This window comes from Cavia porcellus, unplaced genomic scaffold (genome assembly GCF_034190915.1).
Source record: "Cavia porcellus strain 051 isolate PalLab524CR breed Dunkin Hartley unplaced genomic scaffold, mCavPor4.1 scaffold_25, whole genome shotgun sequence".
Taxonomy (NCBI): domain Eukaryota; kingdom Metazoa; phylum Chordata; class Mammalia; order Rodentia; family Caviidae; genus Cavia; species Cavia porcellus.
The window spans coordinates 39,442,756-39,469,211 of record NW_026947508.1 but is presented as its reverse complement, the minus strand read 5'-3'; the positions used below and the strand labels follow the sequence as shown (position 1 = coordinate 39,469,211).

The 26,456-nt window shown below is 38.6% G+C and overlaps 1 protein-coding gene across 6 annotated transcripts in view; it reads right to left on the bottom strand.

Moving 5' to 3' along the window:
- Mast2 (microtubule associated serine/threonine kinase 2) overlaps nucleotides 1-25,944 on the bottom strand; it is a 332,530-nt gene extending 306,586 nt beyond the window's left edge. For 4 of the 6 annotated variants that reach the window (XM_063236385.1, XM_063236389.1, XM_063236387.1 and 1 more), the window contains exon 1: nucleotides 25,435-25,944. In XM_063236385.1, the coding sequence (XP_063092455.1) occupies nucleotides 25,435-25,629 (195 nt within the window). In that variant the 5' untranslated portion in view covers nucleotides 25,630-25,944. Of the gene's footprint in view, nucleotides 1-24,566; nucleotides 24,598-25,434 lie in introns of all 6 variants that reach the window. The other 2 variants (XM_063236388.1, XM_063236390.1) reach the window with 2 other exon arrangements.
- Between the last annotated feature and the right edge of the window lie 512 nt (nucleotides 25,945-26,456).

Sequence of the window (26,456 nt, the reverse complement as noted above, 5' to 3'; positions counted from 1 at the left end):
ATAGATGGTCTTTACTTCAGTATGATAAAGGCCATCTATGACAAACCAACAGCCAGCATCATATTAAATGGCCAAAACCTTAAGGCCTTTACCTTAAAATCAGGCACAAGACAAGGATGTTCCTTATCACCACTCCTATTTAATATAGTACTGGAAACACTAGTCAGAGCAGTAAGACAAGAGAGAGAAATAAGAGGGGTAAAGATAGGAAAAGAGGAAGTTAAATTATCATTATTTGTGGATGACATGATACCCTACATAGAAGACCCCCAAAACTCCATTGAAAGACTCCTAGATACAATAAATAAATTCAGCAATAAAGCTGGATACAAAATCAATACTCAAAAATCAATAGCATTTCTATACACTTAAAAACAAAATCACTGAGACAGAAATAAGAGAAGCCACACCCTTCACATTAACATCCAAAAAATGAAATACTTAGGAATTAATCTCACAAAAGAAGTAAAAGATCTATGCAGGGAAAATTATAATACCATGAAAAAAACAAAATGAAGAGGGTCACAGAAAATAGAAAGACATCCCTTGCTCAGGGATACGAAAAATAAATATTGTAAAAACGGCCATTCTCCCAAAACTATTATATAGATTCAGTGAAAATACCATCGACACACCTCATAGATCTAGAAAAATCACTCTTAAAATTCATCTGGAACCAGAAGAGACCTAGAATAGCAAAGGCAATTCTAAGCAGCAAAGGCAAGGCAGAAGACATCACAATCCCTGACTTGAAGTTATACTACAAAGCAACTGTAATAAAATCAACATGATACTAGAATCAAAACAGAGCCAAAGATCAATGGGTTAAATTAGAAGATACAACCACAACTACAAACACACTCAACCACCTTATCTTTGATAAAGGGGCCAAACATGTTCACTGGAAGAACGACAGTCTGTTTAATAAATGGTGCTGGAAAAGCTGGCTCTCCACATGCCGAAAACTAAAACGAGACCCATGCCTATCACCATATACTAAACTAAAATCTAAATGGATCACAGATCTGAATAATAAAACAGAAACACTAAATCTGTTGGAAGACAAATCAGGTAAAAATCTTGAAGACATAAGGGTAGGTAGAGAATTCATGAAAAGGAATCAAACTGCATGGGAAATACTTCCCAGAATCAATAGCTGAGATTACATCTTATTAAAAAGTTTCTACATGTCAAAAGAAATCTCTAGCACAGTGAAAACAAAACCCACAAACTGGGAAAAAATCTTAGTGAACTGTCCCTCAGACAAAGGACTTCTGTCTAAAACATATAAAGAATTAAAAAAATCACACCCCCGAAATTCAAAGACTCAAACCAAAAATGGACATCTGAGATGAATACACAGTTCTCAGATGAATACAACTGGCAAATAAATACACAAAAAAGTGTTCACCATCATTAGGGTTAGGGTTAGGGAGAAATGCAAATTAAAACCACACTGAGATTCCATCTCACTCCTGAAAGAATGGCCAAGATCAAGAAAACTACCAACAACAAATGCTGGAGAGGCTGTGGAAAAAAGGGAACTCTCCTGCACTGTTGGTGAAAGTGCAGACTGGTGCAACCATTGGAAAGGTCAGTCTGGAGATTTCTCAAAAAGCTAGGATTGGAAGTTTCATTTGTTCCAGCTACTCCACTTCTAGGCATATTCCCAGAGGAATTGAAAACTTCATACCACAGTGATATATGTGCACCCATATTTATAGCAGCACAATTGGTAACAGCCAGATCTTGGAAACAACCTAAATGTCCATCAACTGAGGAATGGATAAAAAAATTTGTGGTATTTTTATATAATGGAGTACTACTCAACTATAAAGAATGATCACATTGATATATTTATAAATAAATGGACGCAGCTTGAGATCATACTAATAAGTGAAATAAACTTATGTTTATTTCAAACTCACACGTATAAATACCATATAATCTCCTTGGTGTAAGAAATAATAAGAGTACATAAGAGTTTATGATAATCATGATTCCCCATTACATTGTTTTGAAGCCTTATAATGATTACATTCATTAGTTGGAATGGTTTTACCCTGGTTTGTTTGATTTTTATTATCTGTGATAGTATGAACAGCTACTTTGAAGAAAACAAGACATTTGAATAGCCAGTGCTGATTTAATATCATCTTACTCTGAAGTCCTACTATGCTTTTGTTCTTCTGTTTCCTTTGGTTCTATTATATTATATCTTATTGGATATTATTACGTGTGATAGAACAAATTTTCTATGGAAAAATGAGACACTATAGTAGCCATTGTTCATTCTCTATTTGGTTCTGAAAGCCTAGTAATGCTTTCATTCTCTTGAATGGTTTTACACAGTTTTGTTATGCTTGATACTATCATATATGAAGCTATGTTCAACTATTTCAAAAAAGAGATATTATGGTAGTTACTGTTAATTATGGGTTGTCTTGTGGTAAAATGCTGTATTACTTGCATTGTTCTGATCTGATCTGCTTTGTTATGTCCTCTTTTGTCTTAATCTCTTTAAAATAAAAAAAAATTTTTTAAAACTCTCCACTACATCCTTCTTTATGGTCAAGTATTACTCCAGGATATAAAAATATCATATTTTTTATCTATTCCTCAGTCAATAGGCATTTAGGTTGTTTCCAAGATCTGGATATCACAAACTGCACTGCTACAAACATGGGTGCACATATATTACCACTGTGGTGTGATGTTTTTAATTCTTTTGGGATACCGAAAAGGGGAACAGTTGGGTTGGATGGGATCTGTAGTCCTACTTTTTTGAGGACTCTCCACACTGATTTCCATGGTCGCTGTACCAGTCTGCATTCCCACAAACAGTGGAGAAGGGTTCCTTTTTCCCCAACAGCTCCTACAGAATTTGTTATTGTTTGATTTTTTTTGATAATAGCCATTCTTTCTAGAGTGAGGTGGAATCTCAGTGTTATTTTAATTTTCACCTCTCAAATGACCAGTGAAGTTGAACATTTTTTAACATATTTATTTGTTGCTTGTATTTCTTCATCTGAAAAGTGTGTATTCATCTCAGATGCCCATTTTTGCTTGGGTCTTTGAATTTCAGGGGTCTGATTTTTTGAGTCCTTTGTATCTTCTTGATACTAATCCTTTGTCTAAGGTACACCTTGCAAACAGTTTTTCTTACATTGTAGGTTGTCTCTTCACTCTGTTGGTGCTTTCTCTAACCATATAAAGGTTTTTCAGTAGGGTAAGATCCCAATTGTTGATTATTTGAGATAGTTCCTGTGCAACATGGGTTTTGTTCATAAAGTCTTTGCCTACACTAATGTCTTCAAGAGTTTTACCTACTATATCTTCTAGCAGATTTAATATTTCTGCTTTAATATTAAGATCTTTGATCCACTCTGATTTTTCCTTAGTACACAGTGAAAGAGACAGGTTCAGTTTTGACATGTGAGAAGATGGTTTTTCTGGCACCATTTATTAAAGAGACCATCTTTCTTCCAGTGAATGTGTTTGACACCTTTGTCAAAGATGAGGTGGTACAGTGTGTCTAGAGTTGTTTCTGTGTCTTCTAATCTGTTCCATTGATCTTTAGGCCTACTTTTTGCAGTACCACACTGTTTCTATCACAGGAGCTTTATAATATAATTTCAAGTCAGGGACTGTGATATCCCTTTTCCTGTCCTTATGACCTCAGACTATCTTTGCTATTCTAAGTCTCTTCTGGTTCCAGATGAATTTTAGGATTCCTTTCTCTAATTGTATGAGACATGCTATTGGAATTTTGAGTGGGATTGCACTGAATCTCTATAACAGTTTTGGAAATACGGCCATTTTTACTATATTGGTTCTGCCTATCCAAGAGCACAGGATATCTTTCCATTCTCTAATATTCTCTTGAATCTCCTTTTTCAGAGTACTTTAGTTCTCAAAGCAGAGGTGTTTTATATCCTTTGTTAGACTGATTACTAGGTTTTTTTCCTTCATGCTATTATTGTAAAAGGTATTGTTTCTCTGCTTTGTCTCAGTGAGTATTGTTCGTGTACAGGAAGGCTATAGATTTTTCAATGTTGATGTTGTAACTAGCTATGTTACTGAATTTTCTTATTAAATCTATTAGTCTTTTGGCGGAATTTTTGAGGTCTTCAAAGTAGAGAATCACATCATCTGCAAAAAAAAATGTTACTTTAACTTCTTCTTTGCTTATCTTTCTTTTATTTCTTTCTCTTGTCTAATTGTTCCAACTAAAGTCATCTCCAGGAGTATGCTGAGACAGTGGACAACCTTGCCTTGTTCCTGATTTTAGAGATAAACTTTCAATTTGTGTCCATTTAGTATGATGCTGGTTGTTGGTTTGTCGTACATGACTTTTGTCAGATTGAGATAAAGATCATATATTCCAATTTTCTGTAGGGTTTTTATCATGAATGAGTGCTGGACTATGTCAAAAGCTTTTTCTGCAACTATTGAGATGATCTGATGATTTCTGTCCTTGGTTGTGTAAATATGGTGTATTACATATATGGGTCTAAATATGTTGAACCATCCCTACATCTCTGGGATGAATCCCACTTGATCATGGTGTAGAATCCTCTTGATAATTTGCTGCAGTCTGTTAGCAGTATTCTACTAAGGATTTTTGTGCCAATATTCACTAGGGACTTTAGCCTGCAACTCTCTTTCATAGGTGTGTCCTTCTGTGGTTGTGGTATCAGGACAACATTTGCCACCAGGAATGAACTTGGAAGTACTGCTTACCATTCAATTTCATTAAAGAGTTTGAGAAGTAGTGCTGTGAGATCTTTTCTAAACTTCTTACAGAATTGTAGAGCAGTGAATCCATCAGGGCATAGGTGTTTCTTTGTTGGTAGGATTTTAATTAAATACTGTTTCATTTGTTAATATTGGGTTATTTAAGATTTTTGTATCTTCTTGATTCAGCTTTGACAATTCATATGGATCTAGGAATCTCCATTTCTTCTGTACTTTCCATCTTAATAGAATATAAGCTTTCAAAGTGGGTATAGATGATTTTCTAGATTTCTTCAGGGCCTGTGGTGACTTCACCCTTTTGATTCCTAATCGCATGATGTGAGTCTTTTCTTTCCTTTTTTTGATAAGGTTGACCAAGGGTTTGTCAATTTAATTTAATGTTTCAATGAAGCAACCGTTTGACTCATTGATTCTTTGTATTGTTTCTTTAGCCCCCAGTGTGTTCATTTCTGCTATGATCTTTATAATTTCCTTCCTTGAACAAGCTTTTGATTTAGCCAGCTCTTCTTTTTCTAGAAGTCTGAGCTTCCACATTAAGTTATTTGTATGTGCTTGCACAGTTTTCCTGCTACAGGTATTTACTGCTATAAATTTCCCTCTTAAAATGCTTTCATTATGTCCCACAAGTTCTCATATGTTGTAATGTCATCATTCAACTGTTAAAACTCTAATGTCTTCATTAATTTACCTGCAACCCATTTAATTTTCATGTGTTGATGAAGTTCTTGTGGTTTCCTTTGGCATGGATTTCCAATTTCATTACACTGTCGTCAGTATAAATGGGATAATTTCAATTCCTTTGCCTTTACTTAAGCATGTTCTATGACCAAGTATATAGTCTAGTTTGGAGAATGTCCTCTGTGCAGCTGAGAAGAATGTGAATTCTGATGTTGTTAGGTGGAACACTCTATAGATAATCTACTGGTCCATTTGTTCAAAAGTTTGATTTAGTTATATCATTGTTAATTTTTTGTCTATTTGCTCTTTTTGTGACATTGGGGTATTAAGGTCTCCTCATACAACTGTAATATAGCTTATTTGCTTTTTAATGTCCATTATTAACTGTTTTATATAGCTGGGTGCACTGGTATTTGTTGCATATATAAATATGGTTGCTATCTTTTCCTTTTGGAATGTTCCGTTTACAAGGATCTAGTGACCTTCTTTATCTCTCTTAATCAGTTGGGTTGATATTCAGTCTGTTTGCAAATAGAAAAACTACTCCTATTTTTACTGGATTCCTATTGCATGGAACATTGCTTTCCATCTTTTAACTTTCAGTCTATGCATTTTTTAAAATTAAATGTTTCTTGTAGGCAGTATATTGTTGCATATTGCTTCTAGATATATTCTGCTAGTCTGTGTCTTTTGATTAGCCATTTGAGATCATTAACATTAATGGTTATAACTGATATGTATTTTTTGTGTGTGTGCATGTGTGTGTGTGTGTGTGTGTGTGGTTACCATGTCTCTTATTTTCTTCAAAATAGTTGTTCATGTTTTCACACACAATGAACTCAAACAAGACAAAAATAGTATAAAGCCAACCAAAACAAAAGAAGGAAAGCACTACAAGCGTTCAAAGCCAGACAATAGAAAAATCAACAAAGGCTACCATAATGTCTCGTTCTCTTCAAAATAGCTGTCCATGCTTTCCCACATATTGAACTCAAATAATAGGAAACAGCCAATCAAAACAAAAGATTACTAGACTTCACAACAAAATGATAGGAAATCAACAATGACTACCATAATGTCTCATTTTCTTAAAAGTAGCTGTTCATACCATCACATGTAATAAAATCAATTCTTGTAAACTCTTTAAGACAAGTTCTAAGTATGTATAAGGCTATACATGTACACCCATCTTTTCTGTATTAGAGGGGAAAAAAACAAATTATGAGAATGCAAGAAACAAAAGACACAAATAACAGTGACAAGACTCCAAAACAATGACAATATAGACCTTCAAAACAAGGTGGTAGGAACGTAGCTAAGGCTGTTATTTTGCATAATTATCTTCAAAAGAGTTACTGAAGATTACCAGATATAAACATGCAAAAATGATCTAATCCTATGAAGTTAAATGTTTTGTTCCAAGAACTAATAGAATTAGTAGCACAACTGTTAGCTATCTTATGTGTGGATATACAAATTTATATTATTTTTCTTTTCCCTTCCTTCTTTTCTTCTTTTCGCTTATTTTTCCCCTTGGAGCAGTTTCTTACTCTCACAATATTTACTGAAGATTTTGTATCTTATTTACTCTTTCAGTTTCTTACACTAGGTAGACAATACAGTATTTACATGTGAGTTTGATTTATTTCACATATGTGTATGATCTCAAGTCACATCCATTTATCTATGTAATCTTCTTTATGGCTGAGTAGTACTCCATTGTAAAAATACATCCTTCTTATCCATTCTTCAGTCAATGAGCATTTAGGTTGTTTGAAGATCTGGCTATTACAAATTGTACTGCTACAAACATGGGTGCACACATATCATAGTGGTATGATATTTTCAGCTTCTGGGAATTTGCCCAGAAATGGAATAGTTGGGTCAAATGGACTTCCAATCCCAGCTTTTTGAAGAACCTCCAGACTGACCTCCACAGTGGTTGCACCAGTCTACACTCCCACCAACACTGCAGAAGTTCCTTTTGCCTCACAGCCTCTCCAGGATTTGGTGGTAGTGGCTTTCTTGATCCTGGCCATTCTTTCTAGAGACGGAATCTCATTATGGTTTTAATTTGCATTTCTCTACTGACCAATGAAGCTGAACATTTTTTCATGCATTTATTTTCCATTTATATTGCTTCAGCTGAGAAATGTGTACTCATCTCAAATGCCTATTTTTGGATCAGGTCTTTGAAGAGAATGAGAGACACAATGACAGCCATTGTTGACCTCCCTGTGGTCTGAGCTTGAAGCCCTCAAATGCCTTCCACATCTTGTTCAGATCAGTTCTATATTATGTTGTTTCATGTAAATTCTCTGAATGTGAAGATATGGTCAACTATTTGGAAGAAAACAGACAATATGATAGATAGTGAAGATATCTGATTGTCTTGCTTTGAAATTTATGTCTCGTACATTGCTTTCTTATGTTCTGTTTTGCTCTGTTCTATTGTGTTCAATTTTACTCTCTTAAAATAAAAAAGATTATACACTATGAGCAAGTGGGTTTCATCCCAGGGATGCAGGAATAGTTCATGCATAAATCCATAAATGTACTACACCATATTAACAGGGCCAAGGACAAAAATCATATGATCATTTCAATAGATGCCAAAAAGCTTTTGACAAAGTCAACCACCAATTCATGATGCAAACCTTTCAGAAAATTGGAATAGATGGTCTTTACCTCAGTCTTGTAAAAGCCATTTGTGACAAGCCAACAGCCAGCATCATACTAAATGGACAAAAACTGAAAGCTTTCATGCTGAAATCAGAAACAAGACGAAGTTGTTGATCATCACCACTCCTATTCAATTTAGTTCAAGAAACAGCCAGAGCAATTGGACAAGAGAGCGAAATTAAAGGAATAAAGATAGGGAAGAAAGTTAAATTATCATTATTTGCAGATGACATGATACTCTAGATAGAAGACCCCCCAAAACTAGAGACAGTTTTTCAGGGTACATCAATCTGGGATGGAGATTATTTTCTTTCAGGGCTTGGAATACTTCATTCCAAGCTCTTTTTGATTTGATGGTCTGTGTTAAGAAGTCTGCCATGATTTTGATGAGTTTTCCTTTATAGGCAATCTGTTTCTTTTCTCTGACAGCTTTTAATATTCTGTTCTTATATTGAATTTCTGGGATCTTGATTATTAGAGGTCTGGCTGTAGCTCTGTTTTGGTTGTAAGTGGCTGGAGTTCTGTATGCCTCATACATCTGAAAACATTTCCTTTTCCTATGGTAGGGAAGTTTTCTTTAATTATTTTTGAGAATAGCCTTTGTATTTCCTTTGTTTGTATCCTAGCTTCTTCACATTTTTTATTAAGTTATAGATCCTCTTGTCATTTTCTAGCCTTTTTGTTGTTACTGCCTGTTTCCTTGTTATTTTTAGGAAATCTTCCTTTCATGATCACACATCACAAACCTATCATCAAGTTTGGATAGTCTATCCTTAGTTTCTTTCAAGCAGTCTTGCCAGGTTTCAATGGAGTTTTTAATCTCTTTGAACCTGCTTTTTGTATTCTAGGTTTTCTTTATACTCTTCATTGAACATTTCTCTCCTTTGTGTTTCTCCATTCTTCCGTCTGTGTCTTCTTGAGAGGTGCTAAGCATTTCTTTTATTAATCTACTTATATTTTGCTTCACTTGATTAAATATTTCACTTTTGAGCTTGTCTATGAGGTCTCAAAGATATCTCTTTACATCCACTGATACCGTGTCTGATTTTGCATGTTTGCTGCCCTCAATCTCTTTTGTATTTACCTCTCCTGTATCAATGCTCTCAGGACTAGGGGTGGAGGACTTTTTCTAATTTCTTTCTCTTGTCATGTTTTTGGTTTCTTCCATACAGGTGTATAGAGGAGGTCCAGCCCCTTTTCTTGTTGGTTATGGTTCTTCTAAAGGACACTGGCTAGGGATTTCTGCCCTCTCCAGTTTGCTGTTGGTCACTGACGTGCAAACAGGGGCAGCATATACTGACCCCTCCCCTCCAGTCAGTCAACCTGCAAGGGCCTTCACTGAGCATGTGCTATGCGTATGGAATTGGTTTGGGACGACTTATTGGGTCAGGGCCAAGGGCGTGAGCCAGGCCAAGCAGATCTCACCACAATCTAGACCCACAATCTAGTCTGGGAAGGAACAACCAACTGAAGTCACTGCCATTCCTTGTTACTGCCCATCCTACCCGATTCCAACATGTCATCGTTTGTTGCCCCTTTCCCATAGGAGGGTCTTATTCCCAGCACTCATCACAGGTCAATGCAGGTCCCTTGCCGGCTCCATTCTCCACTGGGCTTGCAGACCTCAACTTCAGTGTGACCGCAGTTCCACTGTGAATCACAGCAGTGGGAGTTCAGGTGGCTCAGTGAGTCATGACCACATGAGTTTGGGCACTCTGGCGAGAGCCAGCCCAATAACCACTAATCTTAGCTGCTCCAATGGTAGCCCCAGGACTGCATATTTGACCAGCTCTTTTCACTTTAGTTTCTTCCTGGGTCAAGAGGATCCATCTTCCTCTGTCCAGACCTCCCCATGATGTTTTATTCTGGCATCTGTGTTGTGTGTCTCAGGGAGCCTCTGCATTCTGCTGCTTATCGATCCGCCACCTTTGGCTCCTCCCTAATCTTTTTGATGATTTGCTGCAATCTGTTTGCCAATATCTTATTGAGAATTTTTGCAATAAACTTTTGAAGACTGCTTTCACTACATCCCACAGGTTCCAGTATTATTATTTTCATTTGCTTAGATATTGTTTAATTTCTTTAATTTCCTCTCTGACTTACTGATTGTTCGGGAGTGTATTATTTGATTTCCATGTAGTTATACAATTTTTGTAGTTTCTTTTGTCAGTAATTTCTAGTTTCAGGCATCATAATCTGATAAAATGCATTGGATAATTTCAATTATTTTGCATTTACTTAAAACATTCTACGGGCTAGTGTGTGACCTATTTTAGAGAATGTCTCATGTGCAGCTGAGAAGAATGTATATTCTGATGTTGCTGGGTGGAACACTCTTCTATACATGTCTACTCAATCCATTGTTTGATTCAATTCTGTTACATTTTTGCTGATTTTCTGTCTAGATGATCTGTCTCTTTGTGTCAATGGGGTGTTAAAAGTCTCCTGTTATAACTGTTTACTGTTCATTTTATTTTCCATTTGTTAATTTTATTTTATATAGCTGGGTGCTCCTGTATTTGGTACATATATACTTAAAATTGTTATCTCTTCATTTTGAAGTTTTCCCCTAACTAGTATGTAGTGACCTTCTTTATCTCTTTTGATCATTCTTGGTTTGAAGTTCACATTGTCTGCAAACAGAATCACTACCCCTGCTTTTATGGGGAGGTTCCTGCTGCATGATGTACTGTTTTCCTTTGACTTTCAGTCTATAAGTTTCCTTTTGGGTTAGATGGGTTTCCTCTATACAGTACATGGTTGGATGTTGTTTCTTGATGCATTCTGCCAGCCTCTTTCTTTTAATTGGTGAATTGAGGCCATTTACATTAATGGTTGTAACTGATGTACACTGGCTTATTTTTGTCATGTTATCTTTCTGCCCTTGCTTCTTTACCTGTTCGTTTGCCTTGCTTAGTGTTTTTTTTTTTTTTTTTTCTGCTCGTGTTCTTGAAGTTTTAGTTTTTTCTGTATCTATCAGAATATCTTTCAGTATTCTTTGTGGCGTTGGCATGGTGGTCACGAAGTTCTTCAGCTGTCCTTTGTTGTGAAACAACCTTATCTCTCCATCAATTTTGAAGGATAGTTTTGCAGGGTACATCAATCAGGATTGTAAGTCATTATCCTTTAGGATTTGAAATACTTCACTCTATGCTCCTCTTAAATTCATTGTTTGTGTTGAGAAGTCTTCTGTGATGTTTTTTAATATTCTGTTCTTACGTTGGATTTCTAGGATGCTGAGTATTATATGTCTGGATGTAGATTTATTTTGGTTATGGCTAATTGGAGTTCTATATGCTTAATTATGTCAGTTTCCTTTCCCATATTTGGGAAATTTTAGGCTATTACTTCTGTAAATACTCTTTACATCATTTGTGTTGTCACCTTCTTTTTCATTTACATGTATCAATCTTATATTGTTTTTCTCTGCATCACCATGCAACTGCTGAACTGTTATTTCCCTGATTCCTTGTCATTTTTAAAAGATCTTTCTTTTTAAAACAAGATGTTCACTACTTGCAATCTCATCTTCAAGGTATAAAAGTCTGTTTTCACTTTCACTGAGGCTGTTTTGCCTGCTTTCGATGGATTTTTTTTTTTTTTGGTATTGGGAATTGAACTCATGACTTCATGTTTGCCAAGCAGGCACATATGCCACTGAGCTAAACCTCCGGGCCTTGATCAAATGTTTGACTGCCTGGATATTTCTTTAAATCTGTCTCATGTATTGTGTTTCTTTCTTATATTATTCATTCAAGGTTTTCATCTTTTTGCACTGCTCCTCACTTTTTTTAACTATGTCTTCTTTAGATGTGTTCAGCATTTCCTTTGTGACATTCATCATTTCTTTTTTTATCTGGGAGATTATTTGTGATCTCATTTCCTTTAAAGCTTCAGAGAGTTGTTTCTTTACTTCGGTTGCTATCATTTCAGATGCCTCAGGTGTATGGCTTACATTTTCTTCTATATCCATGTCTCCTAAGCTTGTCTGGAGTGGCTGGAAGTTTGAGATTGCATTTCTACTCTTTCATTTGTCATTTTCCTTTATTCCCTTGGAGAAGCTGAATGCAAGGTCTCAGTTGCTTGCTGAGTTGAGGATATCTGTCAGTACTACAGGGAGTTAAGTAGAGGTCATTAATCAGGCATAATCAGGTCCCTAGTGGTACTTGCAGGCTTCTCAAATGTGGGGAGTACACTGGACCAGGTTTCAGCACACCTCACATGGTACTGTAAAGTTCCCCTGCTGCGCGAGGTTGCTGAGTGCGACTCCATCAGGTTCTGAGTGGCAGACCAAGGTTAAACAGCTAGACAGAGTGCACTAAACAGGCCTTCAGCTCATACCACATTGCATATCAAAGTTCTGAAGCTGCTTGGGGTCATTGGACAGGGCCTTACTAGGTTCCAAGTGAAGTGCCAAGGTTGCACAGCTGAATGGGGTTTGCTGTACAGGACTTCGGCTCTGCCACTGAGCTGAGGCAATTCCTGACCAGTAAGGGCACAAACTGGCTCCCAGGAACCTACTTGAAGATCTGCAGCTGATTGGGGTTGCTAGATGGGCCCTCCCAGGTTCCAAGTGAGGTGCCACGGTTGCATGGTTGGATGAGGTTTGCTAGGCAGGCCTTCGGCTAGCGCCAGAACCCAGGTGATTCCTGGCCACTCGGGGTCATTGGTCCAGACTCAGTTATCCTCAGTTGACTTGGGACACTGCACACGGCCCTACATACCTCTGAGAGAGGTGTTGAGGTTGCACAGCTGGATGGGATTTGCTGTGTGAGCCTTCAGCTGGTACCCACAACTAACATATATTGACTTATCATTATCATGCTATTTTGTGTTGGCTCCCTATCCCTACAGGAAGAGGCAACAGTCCTTAGGGGAATGATGAGGCTTTTTTTCTTCTATTCCAATTTTTTTTTTCTTCTACTCCCTCTAATTGTTTGCCTTGTATGATAGATTCCTTCTGTTAAGGTTCATGAAGCTGTAGTCCCTATTATCTCTTTCTAGAATGTCCTTCAAAACATTTTGGAGTGCTGGTTTGTTGGTCATAAATTTCCTCTAATGTTCTTTGTCATGGAAGTATCTTATTTCTCCATCAATTTTGAAAGATGGTTTTGCAAGGTACATCAACCTGGGCTGAAAGTTGTTTTCCTTTAGAATTTGGAGTACTTTACTCCAATCTCTCCTTGACTTGAGAGTTTATGCTAAGAAGTCAGCTATAATTCTGATGGGCTTTCTTTGATAGATGATATTTCTTTTCTCTAACAGCTTTTAGGATTCTATTCTTATGCTGAATTTCTGGAATCTTGACTATGATATGCCTGGATGTAGACTTTGTTTTTGATCATTGCTAATTGGAGTGCTATATATCTCATTTATCTGCATGTCAAATTCTTTTTCTCTGCCAAGAAAGTTTTCTGTCATGATGTCCCTAGACATTTTTTTTTTTTTGTCTTTATCAGTACCAGGGATCGAACTCATGACAGCCTGCTTGCAAGGCAGGTGCTTATGCCACTGAGCTAAATCCCCAGCCCCTCCAATTAATCTTAAATTATTCTTCTTCATCTCATCTAGCAGCTGCTGAATTGATTTCTCATGGTCTCCTGCTAGTTTTGAGAAATCTTTCTTTTCCTGGTCGTTAAGTGCAACCCTGTCTTCAAGATCTGAGATCGTGTCCTCATATTGGCCTAATCTGCTTTGAATATGTTCAATGGAGTTTTTATTCTCCTTGATATCTGCTTAAATCTGCTTTGTGGATTTCATTTCTTTCCTATGCAGAACTTCCATAATTTGCTTAAGCTCATTTTTTCTCTCCGTATGTGTGCTCTAACATTGCTAAACCTGGTGTGTATTTTGTTAATCTCTGTAGTTACCTGAAAGATTATTTCTGATTTCATTTCTTTCAGAGCCTCATTCAATTGCTTTGTTGTTTCTATTTGAAAGACCTAGTGGGAGGCTTACAGATTGCCCCACATCATTGGCCCCTGGATTTGTCTCTGATGAAATGGACGTCTGGGGTTGTATTTTCCTTAAGTGTCTTCTCATTTTACTTTCTCTCTTTTTTAAGTTTAATTCCTGTGGTGATCCTTGTAAGTTGCCTAGGGTGGGTAACTAGTATTTAGGACACTTAGGTGATGATTACTTTTCTGAGGGATCTTCCAGGTGTAGCTGGTTTTTGGGTTTTGAGTCTGTTGAAAGACCTCACCTCTTCAGATTTGTTGTTGGAGATAAGAAGTTGTTACTTGTTTGGCTGGTCCCTAGTTCTTTGGTACTGTGCCACAGTATTTTCTGCAACCTTAGTTAATCTCAATCATGGAATACTAGGACCAACAGTTGTTTAGAACAATGGTATCAATTTTGGATATAGTGGTACCAAAGCATGAATCACAGTGGAGAAAGCAACTGAGCTAACTCTTCCTTTGCAACTTTTTATTTTGTATCAGAGATCAAACTCACAACCCCACACTTGCCAGGCAAGCACTTATGCCACTGAGACAAATCCCTGGCCCTACTTTGCAACTTTTATCCATGTGAACTAGACTTGTGATGATGTAACAAAATGTGATACAAACCAGATAACTGTATGTAATACATAAACTGACAATGTGTCAATTTTGCAATCAAGGATTCAAATTTTAAATGGATTAAGAAGAAAATACATAAATGGAAGTGCAAGAGATTAAAAGATTAGAGGACAAAGGTGGATCATGACAACTTAGGGAAACTGGTGCAGAAGACTGAAGGAAAAGAAGGATGGAAGAGATAAGAGCAAGAAAAGAACCACCAAACCACAAAGAGGTTAGGGACCACTTTCACATTCACAGAAAAACAATGGAGAAAGGGAAAAAAAGAACCCTGAAAAATGAAAACAGTCTACTTCCAAGATTCTCTCTGGTTTCACTAGTACACAACCTGTGGAGACAGAATCCCAAATCATGCTATTCCATCAAGCTAGCAGTTGCTTTATGGTAGAGTAGTAGATAATCTCAATAGGCCTGCCCTAAGACCAGACTCACTGGGTTTGCTGCAGTCCAAGCAATTTCCACAGGTCTGTGCCCAGCTACAAGCTGCTAGAGAAAGCTAGGAGCAGTTCTGGGTTCTGGGCTTATCTGGCCTATCTCCAAAATCACTCCCGGCTAATCACTCTTTCCCTATGGGAGGACTGAGTCCTCTACACTTAGAACTAGCCAGTGTAGTCCTTCAAGTCCACTGCTCCCCTCTACTGCTACACTTTTCTGCAGTGGCCTCTGGGGTCCCCGGCCACCACCATCACTGTGACCATGCATCCCCAGGTTCCAACAGCTCCTCTCACACAGTGGGTCCAGCTCCGGGTGAAGGCGCTGCCAACTACTGCCTTCTTTGTTAAAGTTTTTACTCTCTGTATGGGCTTCAATTTGCATTTCAGATTCTTCCTGGGTCCAGGAGACCCTCTTCGTTCCTTCTTGTCTTCCTCACAATGCTATATAGCATCTGGGTAGTGACTCTCAGGGAGGTTGTTTTCTCTGTTGCTTACCACTCTGCCATCTTCCTGCAAGTTCCTCCCTTACTCTCATTACTTGAGTCTAGCCCCAGTGCTCCTCCCAACCTCATCATTCCCCTAAGGACTGTTGCCTCTTCCTGTAGGGATAGCCCTTGATGAAACTCCAGACTTTGAAATCTTTGGAACCCCAACTGCTCATATAACTGGTTAAAACACTGACTACTGAATAAAAGTAATAATTACCAAAGTATTTCTGGGATTTCATTAAGAAAGTACAAAGTTAGGTGACAGACTTTCCAAAGATCCATACAGAAACTAAAACTAATAAAGAAAACACATGGATTATAATAATCAGCTGCCTTTACTAATCCTGATCTTAAATCAATGAGTGATTAGAATTGGCAAAAGTTAATACAGGAGACTGACCTTTAGGCTAAGGAGAATCCAGAAGAACAAAGATGGAAAAAGTAAGCAAATGTACCCTACCACTGATCAGCCTACTTCAACCATCTCAGGCTCTCTGCTCTTAGCACCACCCCTACATCCCTCCACCCCCCAGCCCTTGGCCTTATCCCATCCTCCTGGTACTTTTGATGAAACTAAACATTCCAAAGCTAACAGGTTTTCAGGAGCTTTACCCATCCCTTAATAAGAGAGGATGGAGGGCTGATAAGCTTTCTGCCTTGAAAACTCAGAATTTTCAAATGTTCATCTCTCTATCACTGTGTAATGCACTATATTCTTCATACAACTGACAGAAAAATCTACCTAAACATATTTAAGATTATACTGACCCTTACTTAATATCCCTTTGCACTGTACTAAAGGCTTTCACTAATCACGGCTCCTTTAATCTTAGCTTAGTAACTATTCCTTCAATCTCAAGCTCCAACAATATTCAACCAACTTTAGTTTCCTACAAATATTATGCAGTTTCCCTAATATGTATGTTTCTACCCTATGCTTTCACCAAAGTTTATGCAGAGTAAAGAGGAGTCAATTTCTTAAAACGATTCTGAAAATTCCTCAGTAGTGTTGAGGGTATTCTAGAAACTAAAGTTAAATTCACCTTCTCCCATCCCCAAAAATATCCTACTTCCTTTACTTGTCTAATTTCTACCATACTATTGTTACTCAAATGATCCAAATGTAAAATATTTGAATCATTTTTGATTCATTCAATAATCAGTGTCTACTGTAAACATCCACAGCTACACATTATGTGAAATAAAATGATGACCTACCTTCAGTAATTTACAACTTAAAAGCAATAATGAAGCAATGAATACAGAAAGAGGTGCTAAGACATTGATTCATCCTCTCCAATTCAGCAAATACTTATTCAACACCTAATAACACCTAGCAGTGGATTAAAGAGTGTTTCAAAGGAGATAAGAAATTATATTTTGAAGAAGTGGTGAGGGCTAGGGGAGCACAGCTGCCGGCGTGGGGCCAGCAGGAGACACAGTGCTGGAGCCAAAAGCAGCTGCGACCAGTGTGGGCAGCCAAGACAAAGGCAAGGATAAGACCAGTTCTGAGTTGGTGAATATTTTGATTGAAACCTGGAACCCAAATGAAGAAACTGGCAAGGCACAAAGTCTGATAATGAGTCTGCAAGTCATCTGAGTGCATAATATGGAGTGTTCTCAACCCAGACCTAACTGAATGAGGAGTGACTACTTGCTGTAGGCCATGGGTCAAGACAGCAATTTTACACCTTCCTGTTGGTTCAGAAAGGAGTGTGCAGATCCAGAAGTGAAGGAAAACAACCTGTTTCTTTAAATCGACTATATAAATTTGACTTCCAAGAGCAAAGCACAGTGAAAAAGAATCGTTATTTGGATTAGACATTCCTTGTATTGAAAGACCATACCTTGTGAAGCTGCCAGAAGAATTGAAACCATCACTGGTGTTCATTCGTATGTTGAACTGAAAGCATGAGTGATTTCTTGTTTTTTTTAACTGTTGCATAGCAGAGCAGCCTCAGCCTAAAAAGTGGCGACAGACTGACCAAAATATGATCAGAGAGCCAACAAACTTTGTATACATGGCTCTTTGTAGGCCTAAGAGAGATGTTCAGCAGAATGAATTCAGTTAGCTCCATTTAGAACCAAATGCAGTCCAAGGGTTGCTATGGCAGAGGGATGGCTGCCAATATGCAATTGCAACTCATGTACACCAAGGCAGGAGACTCTAGCCTCATCAGTCATTGTGAGTTTTTGTATTTTCTCTGTCCACTATTCTATCATTTTTTGTCTTATGATTGCATTCTCTCATTTTTAATTACAAAAAGAAGTGTGAAGTCACCTTGCCCACCCACTTATGATGATGCCAATGAGACACAGGCATTCTGTCCTGAAGACAAGGCTGTCGATACATGTGCATCTCCCACAAACGGTGTGGCAGTGGCAGCTGTGTGACCTTAGCATGAGGTATTGTGAATGCTAGCACCATTCTGCAATTTTCCCATCTTAAACATTTCCTTTCTGCCTTCAGTCTTCTACCTTATGATTTCCCTGGTAAGCAGTAACCTGCCATTTGTTAACTTGCCATAATTTACTGGATACTTTGGAAGGTATGGAGACCCATATGCAAAATGTTCCTTTTATTGGTTTGAAATTTTATCACAGAGTAGATGTCTGCATGCTTTATGGAGTAGATTTGGTGGCCAGTAGGATGTGAGAGATGAGCATTTCTCTTCTGCCATGGGCTAATGATACTGCTATCAGAGTTTAGCTGTGGCACCCAGTGATGACTGCTGTCAACAGAAGAATCTAACTTTGTTAACTTATTTTTAGACATTGGCTTTTTGGTCTGTCTGCGTAGAATTGCAATAAGAGAAAAGCTTGCATTCATAAGGGATTCCTTCTGTTGTAAATGTTCAGTATGTTTATTTTGAGAGCAAGAACTTGTGGTTGTAAGTGTTACTCTTTATCTGCATGTGTGGTGAGACTCATCCTGTCCAATTCTTGAGCAGCATCTTCATCCTATTAGCCATTCTTTCCCTGTGTACTCATTTTACTTTTTCTGGTCTTTATGTGTAATATTTTGGTATCTAGTTGTCTCTATCAACAGTATGTTGAATTTTAAGCCTGTGCTACTCACTGCAGAACTTAAGAAGCATGGGACCTTCTGTACTCTGCATATTGTGGAGGCTGTGAATATTGCCAAAAGCAACACACTGACCTGGCTGACTCACTGCCAGTAAGAACAACCTATACAATGGCTTTTTATGGTATTGGGAAGCCTTTGCTCAGGTTCCAAAATATGTTTCTCTTTCATAAATTGTATGTATTTCAAACATTTCTATAAATATTTCTCTTACACATTAGAGCCAGGGTTAAATTGAATCATTGGTTTGTAGTATTAAAACACTTAAATCCTGTGTCTAATTCATGCCTATCTACATGTGGTAGAATTAACATTTCATGCAGGAAATGGGGCTTAATGAAAACTTAGAATCCTATGAGGGATTAGCCTTTGCATACAGGAACAATGATAATTTTCTATTCTGCCTTCATTGATCCTTTCTCATGGAAAATCTTAGTCCTAGGTTCTCATTAAACAGGTAACTCAAGAAATGTTTGGTTTACATACGTAAAACAGAGCATTTCTGAATTTGATTTATCCAGCAGAGGGGCACCAGAGGACATGATCCTTGTATTTGGCAATCTGGGGCCTTTAAAGGCCAAGCACACAGAGGTCCCTTCAAGGAAAAACCTACTACAGTTGAGTAATTTCAGATTTCATCTGTCTGCTGTCTTTATTCATTGAGGATGTTGTTCCAGGCTGTGCTGCAGTCCTGCTCAGCCAGGGTCCATCTCCCCCAGGACACAGCCACGCACAAGCTCTGGAAGGCGGAAGGGATTTTCCTGGCATCACTAGCACTGATGCATTTTGACTTCAGAATGAATGTTGCTTTCTATATTGTCATAGAACTCCTGAAACAAGCAAGCAGGTGGTCATGAGTTCGATTCCCGGTACCGATAAAAAAATGAAAAAGACAAAAACAAAAAAAAAAGAAATATTATTATTAAGTACTTGGAGCTGAGGATTTAGCTCAGTGGTGCAGTGTCTGCCTGACAGGCCTAAAGTCCTGAGTTCGAGTCCCAGTGCTAAAATATGGATAAATTGATAAATTTACTTATTATACACTTTCTAATCATCATTTTATTTACTACCTTAGAACCCAAGTTTTTATTTTTTGGATCACAGAATTTTGAGAACTGGCTGAAGATTTAGCTCAGCAGCCTAAGAACCTGCCTGGCAAGCTTGAGGTCATGAGTTTGATTCCTGATACCAAAAAAAAAAAAAATTATGGACTAAGTGATATTAGAATTTTGAGAACTGGAATTTCAGGAAACTGATGGACTTCAGGAAGTCTAATTAAGGATTCTCTAAGGATTTCACATAGAAAAACTCCATGTGAGTTTTTCCACATCTAAGTTAAGCCTGGAAATCTGGGTAAAATTTTAATAGAGGTGAAAAGAGTTTTTCAGACTAACAGCTGAATAAGTATATGATAACTGTGTCACAATAAACAAATAGTTACTGAATGCACATTACTTTTCAGTTAAAATACTAGAGAAGCTGTGAATCAGAAAGTTTCACTTCACTGATTAACACACTAACAGCCAAAATATTCACTGAGCACCAGGGGTTTAGTTCAGCAGCTTAAGTGCCTGCCCTGCAAGCATGTGGTCATGAGTTCAAACCCTGAAACCAAAAAAAAAAAGCAAGTATAACAAAAGGAGAAGTGTCAAAAAAAAAAGAAAAAGCAAAAAAGGGCCAGGGATTTAGCTCAGTGGTATAAGCACCTGCCTGGCAAGCACGAGGTGAGTTCAATCCACAATACCGAAACAAATAAATAAAAATAAATTTTAAAAAAGGGTATTCACTGAGCAAATATTTGTTTCTAACAAATATACAGAAAAATAACTCACTTTCAAGTACCATTTGGTCCTACATATACAGCAGAAAACAAAATGGTTTGAATCTGAAAGAACTTACTACTGAGATAAACAAACCAATTTCAGCAATTCATAATATGATAGAGAAAAGGGAAGGGTCCTAAATAACTGAGAGGGGCATATACTGTAACTCTGATTAAAATGTGAGCAAAATTCAGTTATGATGGTATATACCTGTAGCCCAGCACTCTGAGAAGCTGAGGCAGGAGAAGTACAAGTTCAGGCATGCCCTAATAAACTTTAGTAAGACCCTATCTCAAAATAAAAAATACAAATGGACTAGAGATGTAGCTCAATGGTAGAAGAAGGCCCTTGTGTTCAACCCCTAATATCACCAAAAACATAACTCACACACACAAAAGCAAGAAGTATCAATAGATCTTGAATCTCAAGGTCCATAGATTTATGGAAGCTTAAGTAAGTTTAGCTCTGGTGTGCTCATATGCAGTAAAGTACAGATAACAAAAGCATATATTTCAAAAATTCAGAAGAGAATTATAAAATGTCTTACTATAAATAAATAAGATGGATATGTGAACTACCTTGATCTGATCATTATACAACATATCAAAACATCTCATGGTACCCCATAAATATGGACGTGGTAGGGGGTTAAGTTTTGCTATTTTTTTTTTTTTTTTGCAGTGTCTAGGAATGAATCCAGAGCTTCATGCATAATACACAAGTGGTCAACCACTGAACAATATTCACAGTCATTATTTTTGTTGTTTTGGTTTGGGTTTTTTTGTCTTTTTGAGACACAATGTTGCTATGCAGATCAGGCTGGCTTTGAACTCTCTTTGAGCCCAGGCCAGTTTCAAACTCTCAAAAATCCTCCCGCCTCAATCTTCCAAGTGCTGAGATTACAGGCATGCATCACCACACCAGGCTGCCACAGGCATTTTTTTAATGTTGAAACAAAGTCTGAGAGAACTTCCCAGACTGGCCTTAAATTTGGAACCCTCCTACCTACCCTCAGCCTCTAGTAGCTAGGATTATAGCCTTGTACCATGCATCTTGTACAAAATATTAAAAAATTTAAAATGACATCCTCATTTAACAAATATTTGTCTATCACTTACATTAGCCAAGAAGGCAGTGAGTTCTAATCAATTTTAGAATACAGAATATACTTGAGTTCACAGATATAATAGCCAGGCTCTAGGGGTATGTCTTAGCATAGCATCCACCTGGTAAGTGGAGGTCCTAAATTTAATTCCCAGTACCAAAATAAAAAAGGGCCAGGAAAGGGGCTGGGGATTTAGCTCAATGGCATAAGCACCTGCCTTGCAAGCAGGCAGTTGTGAGTTTGATCCCCAGTACCAATAAATTAAAAAAAAAAAAAAAAAAGGAAAAAGGAAAAAGGGCCAGGGATTTAGCTCAGCAGTTCAAGCACTTTGCTGCTAAGTGTGAGGTCATAAGTTTGATCCCCAGTACCACAAACAAACAAACAAAAAAGATAACAATAGCTAGGACTAGAGTTTATAAATGCTGGATTAAGATTAGTAAAAGTGGGAATAACAGTTTGAAAGATGTTGGAAATGTAGAATCAGCAAAGCCAAACAAATGACTAGCTCAGAGGGTAAAGGGAATGGGAGAAGACAAAGACCATAGACACATTCTCAAATTTGATGACAAAAAGATACAGGGAAAGGCATAGCTTAAAGGAGAAACAATGGATTCCATATCAATGAGACACTGATCTTTGGAGATCCAACTCCTGCGTTTAGTCAGAACTTATTCCTATACCAGGCATAGTGGCACATGCCTGTAATCCCAGCACTGGGAGGCTGAGACAGGAGGATCGTAGCAAGTTCAAGGCCAGCCTGGGCTACATGATGAGTTCAAGGTCAGTCTGAACTACATAGCAAGACTCTGTTTCCAAAAAAAAAAATCAGATTTGCTAAAAACAAATGCTACAGGGAATGGTGGCACACACCTATAGTTCTAGCACTGGAGAGGCTGAGGCAGAAGCAGTTCAAGTTTGAGGTCAAGCAAAGCTACACAGTGACTTCAAGGCCAGCCTGAACTACAAGTGAGACCCTGTCTCAAAACACACACACACACACACACATACACACACACATCCATACACACAAATGCTTAGAACCTATGGTAGAAATGTTAAACACAAAACAGTAACCAAGAATTAAGGAAAGAGGTCAGGTCTAAGACACAGATGACTCAAGGAGATTCTGCAACACAATACCATGAAAAGAGGACCAATGACCCTTGTTCTACATTCTAAGCACTTGCCATGAGACTAGTTCACATGGTTTGGAGAAAATGAGGACTAGGGAAAAATCTCAGGTTTAGGCATACAAAGGTCCCCAGAACAACTACAGATTTCTCTGTGTAACTCACAGTGATGCCACTCATAAATAGCCATGTACTATATTTTAATGTAAAAAGCAACTCTTATTATCCACCAGAGCACATTTGTGCAATAGAAAACTACACAGCAATGACAAAGAATAATTTTCACAAAAAAAAAAAAAAAAAAAAAAACAGGGAAGAGGCTCACAGACATGGTTTGAATGAAAGAGTTTAGTAAACAAGAGTTTGTATTCTTGTTTGTACACAAGCTTTATGATTACATTTATATGAAATAGTAACTCAAACCTCACGGTGATAAGAGTTGGTAAGATGAGGAAAGCAGAAAGTACATGATAACATGCTAGAGTACTACAGTACTAGAAACATTCTCTGTCTTCATTTGAGTAACAATCATATGGGTATATTTGTTCTATAAAAATTCATGGACTGATTGAAACTTTGATTTCTATACTGTACATAAATCAAACCTCAATAAAAATGTAAACCAGCTAAGGCCCTGAGTTCAATCCCCAATTATACACCACCAAAAATAGTGAAACAAAAATAGAAGAGGGCCAGGGATTTAGCTCAGTGACATAAGTGCCTGCCTGGCAAGTGTAAGGTCGATCCCCAGTTCAATCCCCAGTACCAAAAAAAAAAAAAAAAAAAAGTTAGTGATACCCTTAAACATATCAATTTTTAAAAAGTATTACATGTACAAGGCAAACTATGATATCAGGAATGTATACAAGATAAGGAAATTGAGATAGTGAATACAAAATTATTTTTTTAAGACTAAGCAAAAAAAATATAGTACGCAAATTACGTTGTTCTACTTTTATTTGCAATGTAAGACAAAAATTACATAACAAGAGTCTTTAGCAGATAAAAGGAATGACATCAAAGATAAAAGTACAGGAATCAGCCTTATAAAGAATACTTTCTCAGACTGAAGCAAAGAATGAGTGAACACAAAAATTCTTAGAAAATAGGGAAAAGAGACCTAATGGAAACTCTTCACCAAAGCACACATCAAGATCAACTGCATGGGGCAAACTGAGTCATGAAAAGATCTGAACTTTGAAATACATTTTTTAAAGTATGAATAGGAGCTGCAGAGAACATGAAATACAAAGGTGGGAGAGAATTAAGGCAACAGGATAACGCTCAACACCCTGGAAGTAATGACAGAGACAGTGAATGGTGCAGTGCTCAGTTAAGAATAAAATGTGGAAAACAAAAGGTAGAAAAAATTCAAGAGCTCAATTCTCAGTTAAGAATAAAATGTGTTAAAACAAAAAGTAGAAAAAAAATCCAAGGGCTAGCATGTGAGTCACTGAAACCATATAATAATGATGTCTGGGGCTGGGGATTTAGCTCCGTGGCATAAGCGCCTGCCTTGCAAGCAGGCAGTCGTCAGTTCGATCCCTGGTACCAATAAAAAGGAAAAAGACAAAAAAATAAAATAATGATGTCTAAGGAAGATACTTATCTGAGGGGAAAGAAGTAGGAGACCTATAAGACGTCTTGAAAGATATGAAGATGAAGTCACTAGGGTCTGGAGCAAAGCTGTGAAAAGGAAAGCTGTCACTAGAATTCATTACCACAGAAATTTTTCTGCAAATCCAACAATATTAAGAATTAAATAGGGGCTGGGGATTTAGCTCAGCGGCATAAGTGCCTACCTTGCAAGCAGGCAGTCCTGAGTTTGATCCCCTGTACCGATAAAAAGGAAAAAGACCAAAAAAAAAAAAAGAATTAAATATTCTTTCACTTAACTTCCTATAGTTTCTCCTCCATGGTGAAACTGATCTTTATCCCCTACTCATAAATACGCCTACTGTTATCTAATAAGTTAAACATATCCTGTCCATTCAGAAGTCCCACGAATATTTTCTACAGTGCTTTTCACCTATGTTTTCCTATTAAAGAAATCAGAACGCAGTGGTAAACTACAAAGCAGAGTCTGTGTCTATGAATTCTCTGTTCATAGCATTGAGAATGTTATTTAAAAGCCCATACAGGTGTTTTAAAAATTGGTTTCTCATTAAATAGATGGTAACTGAGAATATTAACAATGATTCTTAACAGCTAGAATAAAAATACGATACCATACCAGAATGTTTAAAAATGTCCCCATGTTTATAACTATGAAGACAATGTCTAAGAAATAGAATAACATTCTATCAAACAGACATTCCTATTACACACACTACTCTCTCTGGATAGCAACCCTGTAGTAAGCCTACGTTTTGCAACTCAAATCAACGATTTCAGCGCTTTTTCCCCATTCACAACCCCGGCTATAAAAGTCCCCAGGCCCATTATTTCATTTCCCTATGTCCCCACTTCCAATTCAACCGCAGGGCCACCAAGTCCATTTCTCCACTCTTCATTTTCTCGCCTCTCCAGACCTTACTCCTCCTTCCAAACTACTCAGTCTCCACCCCTTAAAATGCGACCTCCGGGCCCCTCAGCCCGCGCAATACTCCCCCAAGGCTCCCCTAGGGTTCTGCGTCCCGGCCCTCACCGCCCGACCCCAGCCCACCTCACCTGCTCCCGGCCTTCTGGCCCCGCGGCCCCCGTCCGCTCCTCAAAGCGCTGCCTCCCAGGTGGCGCTCGCCGGCGCGAGGGCAGGGGCTGAGGCTGGGACAGCTCGGCCGCCCGCTGAGCCCCATCCTCCCGACTGGCAGGCGGCGGTGGCGGCGGCGGCGGCTGCGGTCTGTCGCGGCAGCGGCTCCACTTCATACTCGCGGCTGGGCCCAGCAGACGTCAGCAGCGCAACTGTGCCGGCCTCCCACCGCCCCGGGCCGCAGCGCGGCCGCAGCAACCACTGTCCGCAGACACCATGGCCCGGTGTACGCCCGCAGCCACCGAACCCAGCCCGCAGCGCCTCCGCGCCTCCTAGGGCCTGAAAGGCCGCGACTCTGCTCTCACAGAGACGGCGGCATCGCCGACACCTCCTCGTCTACCTCAGGGCACACGCTCTGCCGGCCACCAGCAGCTGCCGCCGCCAGCCGCCTCCCGCCAGGCTCTGGCCGGCCCCGCCCCTCGCGCGCGCACACGGGACGCCGCCCGCTTGCCACCTCCAAAGGCGCGCGGCTTCCCCGCGCACGCGCCGGCTCAAAAGCCGCGGGGGCCGACTACTCAGCCAGGAAGAGGGCGGGGCTCCCGGCTCGGGGACAGCGGCTGCGGAAACTCATTCATTCTTCTAGTCATCCATTCATGGAGCTTTGTGCCGGACTAAACTCTGCGATGGGGATCCAAAAGGAGTTCCAAACGCAGGGAAAGAGAGATCACAAGCCGAAAAGAGACCACTGACCAAGTATTCCAGTACGCTAACACATCCCAACCTTCGCTAATTCCTTATGAGATTTGAGAGCATTTTGTGTTGAAGTGACACGTGTAGGTCAACCTGCAAATTAGTGATCAAACTAGACAGGGCTCAAATTCTGGCTTTTCTGTCCCATCTCTGTTTCCTGCTTCCAGATCATAAAACATTGTGGATTATCCTGTAAATGAGAAAGGAATATTAGATTTCTTTGACAGGGGCAGAGACAACAAAAAAGGCTTCT